Here is a 12,305-nt window from a genome sequence, read left to right as displayed (position 1 = left end):
ATTAAGGAAATCATCTGCAAACACTTGGAAGGTGGTAAGGTGATAGGGAATAGCCAGCATGGATCTGTAAAGAACAAATCGTTTCAAACCAATCTGATAGCTTTCTTTGATAGGATAACGAATCTTGTGGATAAGGGAGAAGCTGTGGATGTGGTATACCTAGACTTTAGTAAGGCATTTGATACGGTCTCGCATGATATTCTTATCGATAAACTAGGCAAATACAACTTACATGGGGCTACTATAAGGTGGGTGCATAACTGGCTGGATAACTGTACTCAGAAAGTTGTTATTAATGGTTCCCAATCCTGCTGGAAAGGCATAACAAGTGGGGTTCCGCAGGGGTCTGTTTTGGGACCAGCTCTGTTCAATATCTTAATTAACGACTTAGATATTGGCATAGAAAGTACGCTTATTAAGTTTGCGGACGATACCAAACTGGGAGGGATTGCAACTGCTTTGGAGGACAGGGTCATAATTCAAAATGATCTGGACAAATTGGAGAAATGGTCTGAGGTAAACAGGATGAAGTTTAACAAAGACAAATGCAAAGTGCTCCACTTAGGAAGGAAAAATCAGTTTCACACATACAGAATGGGAAGAGACTGTCTAGGAAGGAGTACAGCAGAAAGGGATCTAGGGGTTATAGTGGACCACAAGCTAAATATGAGTCAACAGTGTGATGCTGTTGCAAAAAAAGCAAACGTGATTCTGGGATGTATTAACAGGTGTTTTGTGAGCAAGACACGAGAAGTCATTCTTCCGCTCTACTCTGCGCTGGTTAGGCCTCAACTGGAGTATTGTGTCCAGTTCTGGGCACCACATTTCAAGAAAGATGTGGAGAAATTGGAGAGGGTCCAGAGAAGAGCAGCAAGCATGATTAAAGGTCTTGAGAACATGACCTATGAAGGAAGGCTGAAAGAATTGGGTTTGTTTAGTTTGGAAAATAGAAGACTGAGAGGGGACATGATAGCAGTTTTCAGGTATCTAAAAGGGTGTCATAAGGAGGAGGGAGAAAACTTGTTCACCTTAGTCTCTTAGGATAGAACAAGAAGCAATGGGCTTAAACTGCAGCAACGAAGGTTTAGGTTGGACATTAGGAGAAAGTTCCTGTCAGGGTGGTTAAACACTGGAATAAATTGCCTTAGGAGGTTTGAGATACATCTCTGGAGATATTTAAGAGTAGGTTAGATAAATGTCTATCAGGGATGGTCTAGACAGTATTTGGTCCTGCCATGAGGGCAGAGGACTGGACTCGATGACCTCTCGAGGTCCCTTCCAGTCATAGAATCTATGAATCTATCCCCGCGGGAGTGTAGACCTGCCCTTCGAAAGACCATTTCATTAATGAGCTCCAGTAATGTGTGCTGCTGTAGTGCGCTCTGCCTGGCATTGCTCTTTTGCACCATGGTATGAACCTTGTGATGAGTGCTGTCTGTATAGTAATATAACATTGTAAATGCGCCTATTACTGTTGTCTGTGAATGATGCCTACCCAGCATATGTTGTGAACTAATAAAGATTAAGTTTCCAAAAATAGACTTTTATTCCATACCATGCAAACAGATACATTTATAGCTGAATAAAAATAAATAATGGGAAATGGGTTAGTGAGTGTCATTCACTAGCTAAGATAAATGTTGAACAGTTGAGGCCATTTTAGGCATGATCAGAACTTTGGTTTAATCCTTAGGTCTGCTCAAAAAGAATTGAAAATGTGTCAATCTTAAGAACAGACTTGGGGTAGGCTATATCTCAGGAACCCCGCAAATTTGGCTCACTTACCCAAACCCATGCCCTTCTGTGGCACACCAAATTGCAAGGCATGCAGATTTTAGAGAATTTAGAAGAGTTTACCTTTAGACAGAAAGGAGGTCTTAATTATAGCTCCACTGTAATTATTCATGAAGTAACTTTACACGTGGAATCCAGTTATAATTATCTGAATTGAATAATTTATTAGAAGGGTTCTGATTATATTAACCAATTCAAGAAACGTTTATATGAATACATTACATGCATTGAGGAATAGGATTAGTTTCTGCTGTCCAAATTTAAATTAGATTGCAAAATAAATATGGAAAATAATTTCCCCCAGAATATTTAGCAGAACAAAGAAAATAATGTTAGCACTAGTTGTTATAAATGAGGATAGGATTTTGTCACAGATATTTTTAGTAAAAGTCATGGACAGGTCACGGGTTGGCCATGACTATTACTAAAAATATCCATGACAAAATGGGGATCTATGGGTCTCCACACCGCCTGCAGCAGGCAGCTGCGCAGGGGCTAGGAGCCGCCCGCAGCTCTGGGGGCCTGCGGTGGCCAGAAGCTTGGGGTCCCCATCCCCCCCTGCGGCCAGGACCTGTAGGGTTCCCGGCCCGGGAGCTTGGGGAATACCCTGCAGCAGCCAGGAACTGTGGGGTACCCTGCTGCCTGCAGTGGCTTGGAGTTCTAGGGCCAGTGGGGGTACCCTGCGGTTCCTCCCTGACTAAATAATAGCCTTAGTTATAAATAAACATGAACTATATCCTTTAAGTCACAGTATAGGAAGTAGAACTATTATTTCAATTTAAGCAAAAATGTTTTGCAGTACATTAAGATATTGTTCTAATATAACTGTGCGTGAGAGATGCTACTACACCTCTACCCCGATATAACGCGACCCAATATAACATGAATTCGGATATAACGCGGTAAAGCAACACTCCGGGGGGGGGGGGGGGGCGGGGGGCAGGGCTGCACACTCTGGCGGATCAAAGTAAGTTCGATATAACATGGTAAGATTTTTTGCTCCCGAGGACAGCGTTATATCTGGGTAGAGGTGTATAAGAGGATCACTTTGGAATAGGGAGAAAAAAATCAGTCTTTTCTGTGTAATGTTAAATATTGCTATATTATTTGCGGGATTTTCTCAAAAGTCTCACCCCTTATCATGCTTGTAAACTTTGCTTTGACAACAAACTAGATAAGAATTCTAAAATTGATTATTTCTTCCTAGATATTGAAGCACAGATTCGAGAAATTCAAGGAAAAAAGGCTGCCCTTGATGAAGCTCAGGGAGTAGGCCTTGATTCTACAGGATACTATGATCAAGAGATTTATGGTGGCAGTGACAGCAGGTTTGCTGGATATGTGACTTCTATTGCAGCAACTGAACTAGAAGATGTAAGTGAAACATATTATTTGGTTTAGGGAAAGCCGTCAAAATAATTCAGATCTTAATTTTGTTTCTGTGAGTATTTTTAAATTAGTCAAATAAAGAAAAAAACTAGCAGATTTCTTTACAGATTGAATATTTTAAACTTAAAATTTCAAACTGCGTAAAATTTAAAATTTTAATTTACATAGATTCTAAGAGTAAAAAGAGAGAAAAGAAAAGGGATTGTCTTTTTGCGGATATTTAACTCCTCTCCTCAATAATGTCCTTAAATAAAAGACCGTCAAAATATTCACTCCCAATGTTTACAAAGTTTAGGCAAATATTTTAAGTCATAACCAAAATTCTAGTTGTGTGAATAGTCACAAAACGCCCATTAACGCCTCTGCCTATAAAGAAGTAGACCGTGTAGTTTAATAACCCAAGTATACTCTTTAAAAGAGTATATGGGGTAAGGAGAAGAGTAAACAAAACAAAAATTAAGCTGACACTTGTAATTCAAAAGTTGGTTACATAGTAGGTATTTTGATACTTGCTTACTAGTTTTTTGTTTTTTTTTGTCAAGTGCTATTAGTTGTCATTAGAAGAGGTCAAAGGCTGCATTTAAAACAGACCTCCTAATGAAAGGGATAAAGTCAATTTAATAACTGTTTTGCAAATATTTCAGTTCAAATGGCTTACTTTTAATAGCTATTTAATAGTATTATTAAAACTTTCTACTGAACTGTAGCAGGGAATGTCTGTACTGAATATAGTTAGATTACTATATGTATAGTGTATATATATTGTAGGTACTTTCCACATGAGAATTTCTAATAATATTTTGTTTAGAATTCTGTTTGTGATTCAGTAGCTATTATTGAGTTGGCAGTTTCTTTATAAGTTTCTGATTCCTACCAGCCCCCACCCCCAGATTTCCCATCAGAATTCCCTCCTGAAATTTTGTCATTCACATAGCCATTTTCTTTTCATAATTTCAGATTGAATTGCTTTACTGGAGATTGTGTAGAGTGGAGATTCTTTTTATTAGGTATATTACATGTCTCTGGCATCTTACATTTCCAACAATTGATGTTGGAGATCATCTGGTACTTCTATTTAACAAGTATAGACAATTTACTTCATGCTTGGCAACATGTGGCAGAACACATGATGCCTGCACCTTGGCAAGCTATATTTTAATAACGTAGGTAGGATCATCTGCTCAGCAGTTGATTTTTTTGGAGTAAAACTGTACCTTTATGAGCAGGGGGATAAAGTATAGAGTAAATGTAGCTGGTTCTATTTCGATACAATATAGAAATCCGTAGCTATAAAATGTAAATCTTGCAATATGCAGTTTAAAATAAACAATATATTTATCTTTCTGAAAATTTTGTTTTGACAGGATGATGACGACTACTCCTCTACAAGTTTGCTTGGTCAGAAGAAGCCAGGGTACCATGCTCCAGTGGCATTACTTAATGATATACCACAGTCAACTGAACAGGTGAATTTTCTTAAATTTATGAGTATAGCGCAAAGTCATTCTAGGTTTTTAGTGTAAGTGTTTTTGGTGTTTAGTAAAACATTTTACAACATATTATCCTAAAGTGGCTCCTGTAGCTTTTATGTTCCATATTTTTAAGACTTTAAAAGCCATTTGGAAAAATACATTAGTTCTTTCACTATGAAACTGGCAGTTCTATAATTACTAAAAACAGGGTCAAGTGCTTGAAAATCATCTTTATAAGGAGGAGAAAAAACTAGAATTAAGTGAAAGCAATTCATGTAAAGCATGGTAATGTGGTTTAGTCAGGAGTGTCTGCTGGACAGAAATTCACTGGTAGCAATCATTTTTTCCAGTTGTAAAGGGTAATCTCCTCTCAGTTTACTGTTCCGATGTTTTATGATTTGAGACTGTAAAATAAATCCTAACCTATATGACAATACTGGAAACCCACATGGGTTTACCTTTCTGCCACTCATCAGATATCTTTCATGCTGCTATTTTGTATAGTGGGCTAACAATCAAATATTCTTTACTTTAAGTATGATCCCTTTGCTGAACATCGTCCACAGAAGATTGCAGATAGAGAAGATGAATATAAAAAGCACAGACGGATGATGATCATTTCTCCTGAGCGTCTTGATCCTTTTGCAGATGGTAATTGGTTTCACTTTTTTATAGATCTTATCAAGTTTGTTGTCTTAAATTGTCTTTAGCCCTTTGATTTCTTTTGGCATGCTTATGAACTTAGTTTTGTTTTAAACATCCCCTTTTTTATATAGATTTTTATAGATTTGGTTGAAATCATAGATGTCATATTTTTCATCTTTATAACACAAGTTTTCTTTCCAGGTAGAAGGACAAGAAAATAATGAGCCATTGCCATAGAAACACAAAGGGTTAAAGGTTTCTCTTTTCATTTTGTTTTGGGTTGTGTACTGTACTTTGAACAACTTATGTATTTTGTGCTCAAAATAAATGTACGTTGAGTACATGGAAAGTTTTCATTCCAAATCATAGATTTACAGGATTATTGCTTTTGAAATGCTAATTCTCAAAATAGAGCACATAATTCTTACCATCTTATGTTAATGCAGGTAGTATAGCTGAGTGAAACAAAAAGCATATAAAGAGACTTTGATACTTTTAATAGTTCAAGTCTGTTCTGCTAATTTTAGTATGCAAGTCAGCACAAGGGGCATAATGGGCCTGATGGAAGCTTTCCTCAGGTGAGTGAGTTTCACAAGTGAAAATAAGGCGCCTGTTTGCTTAAAATTAGAATCTGTTGCAGGTTTTACAAATTAGAATTTCAGCCTGCATGAATTAATAGGGATATTAATTATTTTACTTGCTTAATTGTAATAATTGATATAAACATGTTTTGTCAGAATTCACAGGCCCATACTAACTGTCCTTAATTTCTTTCCTACAGCAGTACTGCTATATGCCAGTCCTGTCTGCATTCTTAAGGGTGCAGTTCAACACATCCTGTGTAAATTATGGTGAAAAAGTATTCCAAAGGAAAGTCCTATCAAAGCTAGTGTCAGAATGACACTGCCAATTGGGCAATGATCTTCAGTATAGAAAATGTTTAAGAATTTTATTTTTCCTAAATTGTAATGCTATACTGCTTGTATAGCAAATCTGCACATTTTTTTAGAATAGTGTGTCCATGATAAGTCTCATTTTTATATACTTGGGCTTCCGTAAAGTATTTAAAAGTTAAAATAAAATCTCAAGTTACACAGAATAAAACATGGTATACAAAAATCTTTTTGCCTGTGAGTATCATCGTGATGGTAAATGTACTGTATTACAATCAACTCCCAATTGTAATTGTACCTTCAGAAGAAGAGAGGGTCAAATAGTATAATTTCATTTTTTTATAATATAAGAAATGAAGCCCTTCTACAATATGACACCTCAAAATAAAGAACTAGAGGATTTTTTTTGTCCAAATTTGTCAAATGTATAAACTGGTCTTTATGCTAAAACATTTTGAATCATTATCTAGGTATACTGTAGTTATTCATAGTCAGATAACAAGTAGGATTTAACAGCTTACACAAGGTAATGTTTTGAATATAAATATCTTTCCAAAGTGTTACTAATGGTAAAGAGATAATTTTCTAGGCTTCTATTCTGCTGCTTGAAGTCAGAACTGCTGATGGACACAAAGGCACGAAAGTGTACGTATTCCGGATTAGCAACCCAGGAACCCATCACTTCTGAAGACTCTTAACTGTGTTGTCATTTTATCATTTTTATCTGCTTTAAAATATTTGTTTTAAACTGCAGTAGTTATGTTTGTGTTCAAACAGGTTAAATTGATCAACAAACTGAATAAACGTAAGATACGTGTAATTTTTAAAAAAATTCAATCAAAAAAGTAAAATTAAGTGATTATGGAATAATATAATATTAGAGCAGGACAATGAAAAAAGTAGATTTTTTTGATTATCCTGTACTTATTGTATTCCTGTCCTGTTGCTGTTCTCTTCTGCAGGAGGGAAGACACCTGATCCTAAAATGAATGCCAGAACATATATGGATGTTATGCGTGAACAGCATTTAACAAAAGAAGAGGTCTGTTATCTTTTTGATCTGAGCTTAATGCTTTATTTGTTTTGTCTTGGATTTTTAAAGGAACGCGGGCCTTAGGCTCCTTTGAAATCCAGTCTTCATGTGTAAATGGTTATTACTTGTTTAAATATCACATTTGTTTGAAAGCTTATCTACTAGGGTTCAAAATAATAGCTAAGATAACCATGGAGGAGGAAAATCTTTTTGTTGTTCCTTTAATACGCACAAAGTAAATTACTTCCTGTTCAGTCAGTTATAGTCAGATTCCCATGTTGATCTTTCATGCAGCATAGACAAGAGAGAGATTTTTAAAAAGTGATTGTAAAACCCCGAAACAATTGCCAGAGGATTCTGATGACAGATATCATATCTGAACGTGCATTTAGTTCATTTAAAAAAAATCTTAAATCACTAGAGAATTCGAGTTGATTGTGTTTCTTTAAATTTGGCCTAAAATTTAAATTTGTTTTTAAAAGAAAAATAAAGTATTTTAGAAGACTTTGAACTGGGTTCCCTATTTGGAATAGATTCCAAATAGGTTTTTTAAGACATTTTTTTGCTGCAGTATTTGAAACCCACGTATTGGGGTGGCTTATGAGACCTTATCCGTTCAGTAGCCTCCCAATACCTTATTCACTCGCTTCCCAAGAACTCAGCTTAACTCCAAACTTGTCTCTGAGGTTTCTTTATTGGCATCTAGTCAAACTACGCTTGAGCTGATCAGGCTCAAGCAAAAGGAGTGGGTACCCGGCATACAACACACCCAGAGTTAGAGCAAACCCTTTCCTTTAAATACGTTTACACATGACATTGTATTTACTATATATTACATCGTACATTTTGTGATTAGCTTGGTTACATTGTAGGAACCAGTCCTTGTACAGCATGCTCTGTCCATGTATGACTTACTCTTTACCTCATCTTCATATTCCTGATTTATCTTGTCCATTGTAAATGGTTCTCTGGGTGTTCCCCCTTATCTTAGCTAGTACAGCCTGCTGATCCATTTACCTCTGTAGTCCTGTCTCCCAAGATGTGAGGCCTCATGCATGTCTAACTACTCATGTCAAGCCACGCCTACATTCCACTGCTTTTGTTTTTGTTATTTATATTAGCATTCATTTAATTTGCATCATATTCCTGCCTCTTTGTGGTTTCTTTTTTAAGTTCACTACCCAGCAACTACCCAGTTCCCAAGACTATAGTACTTGTAGTTATTTGAACTACCATTAATATTAGGCTTAAAGTACACGCCATAGGGTGAAAGCTCACCTCACTCATTAGGGCGTAATTCTATCTTATAAATTTGCTCTGCCTTTAGAGCATCTTGCTGTAATTTTAACTTTGCTTTTATTTTAATTACATTATAAAAAACTGGTACAAAATATAACAATTTTTCCATTTATTACCCTAGGAAATTTAGGTGTGAAACAGTACCTAGGCCAATTAAAGTACCATTCTTAGGTCCATACCAGAAATAGTCCTCTTCAGCTGCCATACAATACTTGTTACCACTAGCATAGGCAGTTTTTTCTTTATGAATGTTCCAGCATCTAAACTGTACTGTTCTCCTGGAGTGAATCCACATGCTAGCAACTCTGTCTGTAAGACATTACACCTGCATATGTAAGTATCCCCCTAGGTGCAAACAGCAGGATGTCTGGGGCTTTCCAGATCTTTCGTGGCTTGCAACAGTATTTGAGGAAGGAAAACAAACGCCTTCCACCCTGTATGGGTTGCAGTGGTTTCGCATTTAACTTCATGGTATTGGACCCTGGTTAATTTTCTTACCCTGAGTAGCTGGTGTTACCTCTCTTGTCCCACATTTTTAACTTTTCTAGGGTGATAAAAGAGCAAGTTTTCTTGCTTCGTATCACTCACTTAAGGCTGCTTTGACTTTGGATAGCATGTATCCCCCCACATACTTCACATGATGATATTAGAACACATTGATTCAATGCTATACTTCTTTAAAAGCCATTACAGTAACTTCTCACTTAAAGTCATCCTGGTTAACGTTGTTTTGTTGTTACCTTGCTGATCAATTAGGGAACATGCTCGTTTAAAGTTGTGCAATGCTCCCTTCTCACGTCGTTTGGCAGCCGCCTGCTTTGTCCACTGCTTGCAGGAAGAGCAGCCCGTTGCAGCTAGCTGATGGGGGCTTGTAACCAGGGTGGACCAGCAGCCCCCCTATCAGCTCCCCACTCCCCAGCAGGCTATCAATCTGCAGTTCAGCTGTCCCTCCCCCCACTGCCCTGTGCTGCTCCTGCCCTCTGCCTTGGAGCTGCTCCCAGAGACTCCTGCTTGCTGTGCGGGGGGCGGGGGGGAGAAAGGAGGGGGTTAATGTCAGGGTGTCTCCCCTCCCCCCACTCCTGCACCCTGCTTACCCTTTCTCCACATAGAGCAGGGAGGGGACACAGAGAGAGCTTGGGGCAGCAGCTGCTGTCTCAACTTCCTGATCCACTTAAAAAGACAATGCACTTAAGAGTGGGTCAGCTTATTTAAAGAGGCATCTCTCTCTCTCTCTCCCACACACAGGGTGTGTGTCTGTCTCTGTCTGCTATGCTGTCTCCCCTCCCTTGTGTTCGTGCTGCCTTGTGTGAGAGGCTACATTAACAACAATGTGTTAATCCTTGAGAGCTCAGCCGAATGCTAGTTCATCATTTAGCAGCAAGGCATTCCCTGGGAAATATCCCTCTCTCTTCCACCTTCTAACTTTACCACCTCAACCAAGCTTCACAATCATCATAGCTGTGAACAGTATTAAATTGTTTGTTTAAAAAGTATACTCTATGTATATCTATATAATATATAGTTTTTTGTCTGGTGAAAAAAATTTCCCTGGAACCTAACCCCCCCTTATTTACGTTAATTCTTATGGGGAAATTGGATTCGCTTAACATTGTTTCGCTTAAAGTTGCATTTTTCAGGAACGTAACTACGTTAAGCCAGGAGTTACTGTATAACATTATATATATTATATGCAGTTAACAAAGCTTCATTAATTAATCCTTGGTTTTGCTCATTCAGTGGATGCAGTACTTTTGCTGGTACAGTATCTTCTATTGAAATGCTTGGTCATGTTCCCGTACATCTCTCTGTCAGCTGGTTTTTAGATTGACATACTAATTTCAAACAGTCCAGTTACTGTCCCAATCCTATTAAGTTTCCTTTGGTGTCATTGGCCTCCATCTGGGCAGTCTTCTGCATTCTAAAAGCTCCATTTTTGTCCAGAAAGTCCTTTCAACAGTTTTTAACCATATTCCACCATATTTTAGGGGGGCACAATCCTTTAGGTAAATGCAGAATGGTAAAATTCAGTAATACTGACACATAAACAAAACATCTTTGTACAACATTTCCTTAATAGGTCTTAACTCTAAATTATTTGCACCTGTTTTCAGTTTAGGATATTTTATTCTTTTATTTTTTTAATTTTTTTTTTTTTAATTTATTTACAAAACTCCACCATGTGGTTTTTGTTTTTCCTCACTTAGTAACATTTATTTTACACCACAGTTAAACAGAACTTTTGGATAGGATTTCAGTGGTTGGGCTTCACACCTTATATTTACTGATTTTCCTTGGTGCTGGGTTTGTTTCTGCTTTCAAAGTACATGGCCATGTGAAAAAGAAAAGAGCCTACTGTGGCTCCTCCTTGGAGCCCTTGTAGGACTTTAATTAAGTAGTATGTCTTCTTTACTAATTTAACTTGCACTTTTTATTTGCTATAACATTTTTTTAGCTGTATTAATTTAATTATATATTATATTAGTATATATTGAGTATATTAATTTAATATTTATATGAAGTGGAACTGTTTTGTGCTTACAGAGTGTTCGTGTACCCCTATACAAGTCACTCTCTGGTCACTCAGAGACACCTTAAGGTTCATTGTTCATATGCCCGCTTCTCTTATGCCCATTCTTGGAGATGAATTGTCATTTTATTTTATTATTATTTATTTTGCTTCTGCAGTTTTTTAGTTGTTTTACTACTGAAAAAGGGATCAAGGATCTTTTCCCACTATCCTGGTTCTGGCCATCCTTTTAGTGCCTATTTTTATTTGCAAATTTATATTTAACATTTATAACCTACTTTAAAAAAAAAAGTTAAACTTCATAAAAGCATTGAGACACCTGAAGGGTTAACTAACAAAGTTTTCTACATTTTCAAATATATTGATATCAATTACAAAACAGAATAAAAGTGTACAGTGTTCAGTCTATATTTATTTTTGATTACAAATATTTGCACTGTAAAAAACAATAAATAGTATTTTTCAGTTCCTCCATTACAAGTACTGTAGTGCAATCTCTTTATCATGAAAGTTGAATTTACAAATGTAGAATTATGTTAAAAAAAAACAAAAACCTGCATTCAAAAACTAAACAAAGTTCACTCAGTCTTACTTCTTGTTCAGCCAATCGCTCAGACAAGCAAGTTTGTTTACATTTGCAGGAGATAATGCTGCCCGCTTCTTGTTTACAATGTCATCTGAAAGTGAGAACAGGCATTCACATGACAATGTTGTAGCCAGTGTCATAAGATATTTACTTGCCAAATGCCCTAAGGATTCATCTGTCCCTTTATGCTTCAACCATTCCAGGGGACATGCGTCCATGCTGATGGTGGGTTCTGCTCAATAACAATCCAAAGCATTGTGGACCGACGCATGTTCATTTTCATCATCTGAGTCAGATGTCACCAGCAGAAGGTTGATTTCTTTTTCAGTGGTTCGGGTTCTGTAGTTTCCGCATCTGAGTGTTGCTCTCTTACACCTTCTGAAAGCATGCTCCACACCTCGTCCCTCTTAGATTTTGGAAGGCACTTCAGATTCTTAAACTTTGGGTGGAGTGCTGTAGCTATTTTTAGAAATCTCACGTTGGTACCTTCTTTGCGTTTTGTCAAATCTGCAGTGAAAATGTTCTTAAAACAAATAACATGCTGGGTCATCATCCGAGACTGCTATAACATGAAATATATGTCTGAATTTGGGTAAAACAGACTAGGAGACATACAATTCTCCCCCAAAGAGTTCAGTCACAAATTTAATTAACACATTATTTTTTA

General features: G+C 37.0%; 1 protein-coding gene across 8 annotated transcripts in view; it reads left to right on the top strand.

The window, feature by feature from the left end:
• SF3B1 (splicing factor 3b subunit 1) overlaps positions 1 to 12,305 on the top strand; it is a 42,266-nt gene that overhangs the window by 9,916 nt on the left and 20,045 nt on the right. For 3 of the 8 annotated variants that reach the window (XR_010591632.1, XM_005294292.4, XM_065562024.1), the window contains exons 2-5: positions 3,002 to 3,168; positions 4,548 to 4,649; positions 5,192 to 5,306; positions 7,156 to 7,235. Coding sequence is in view for 2 of the 8 variants with exons in the window: in XM_005294292.4 (XP_005294349.1) it covers positions 3,002 to 3,168; positions 4,548 to 4,649; positions 5,192 to 5,306; positions 7,156 to 7,235 (464 nt within the window). In the remaining 6 variants the exon portion in view is untranslated. Of the gene's footprint in view, positions 1 to 3,001; positions 3,169 to 4,547; positions 4,650 to 5,191; positions 5,307 to 5,501; positions 7,236 to 12,305 lie in introns of those variants that run through there. The other 5 variants (XR_010591634.1, XR_010591635.1, XR_010591633.1 and 2 more) reach the window with 4 other exon arrangements.

Source organism: Chrysemys picta, chromosome 11 (assembly GCF_011386835.1).
Source record: "Chrysemys picta bellii isolate R12L10 chromosome 11, ASM1138683v2, whole genome shotgun sequence".
In the NCBI taxonomy this organism is placed as follows: domain Eukaryota; kingdom Metazoa; phylum Chordata; order Testudines; family Emydidae; genus Chrysemys; species Chrysemys picta.
The sequence above is the reverse complement of the archived record's forward strand: the minus strand, read 5'-3'. Positions and strand labels throughout refer to the sequence as shown.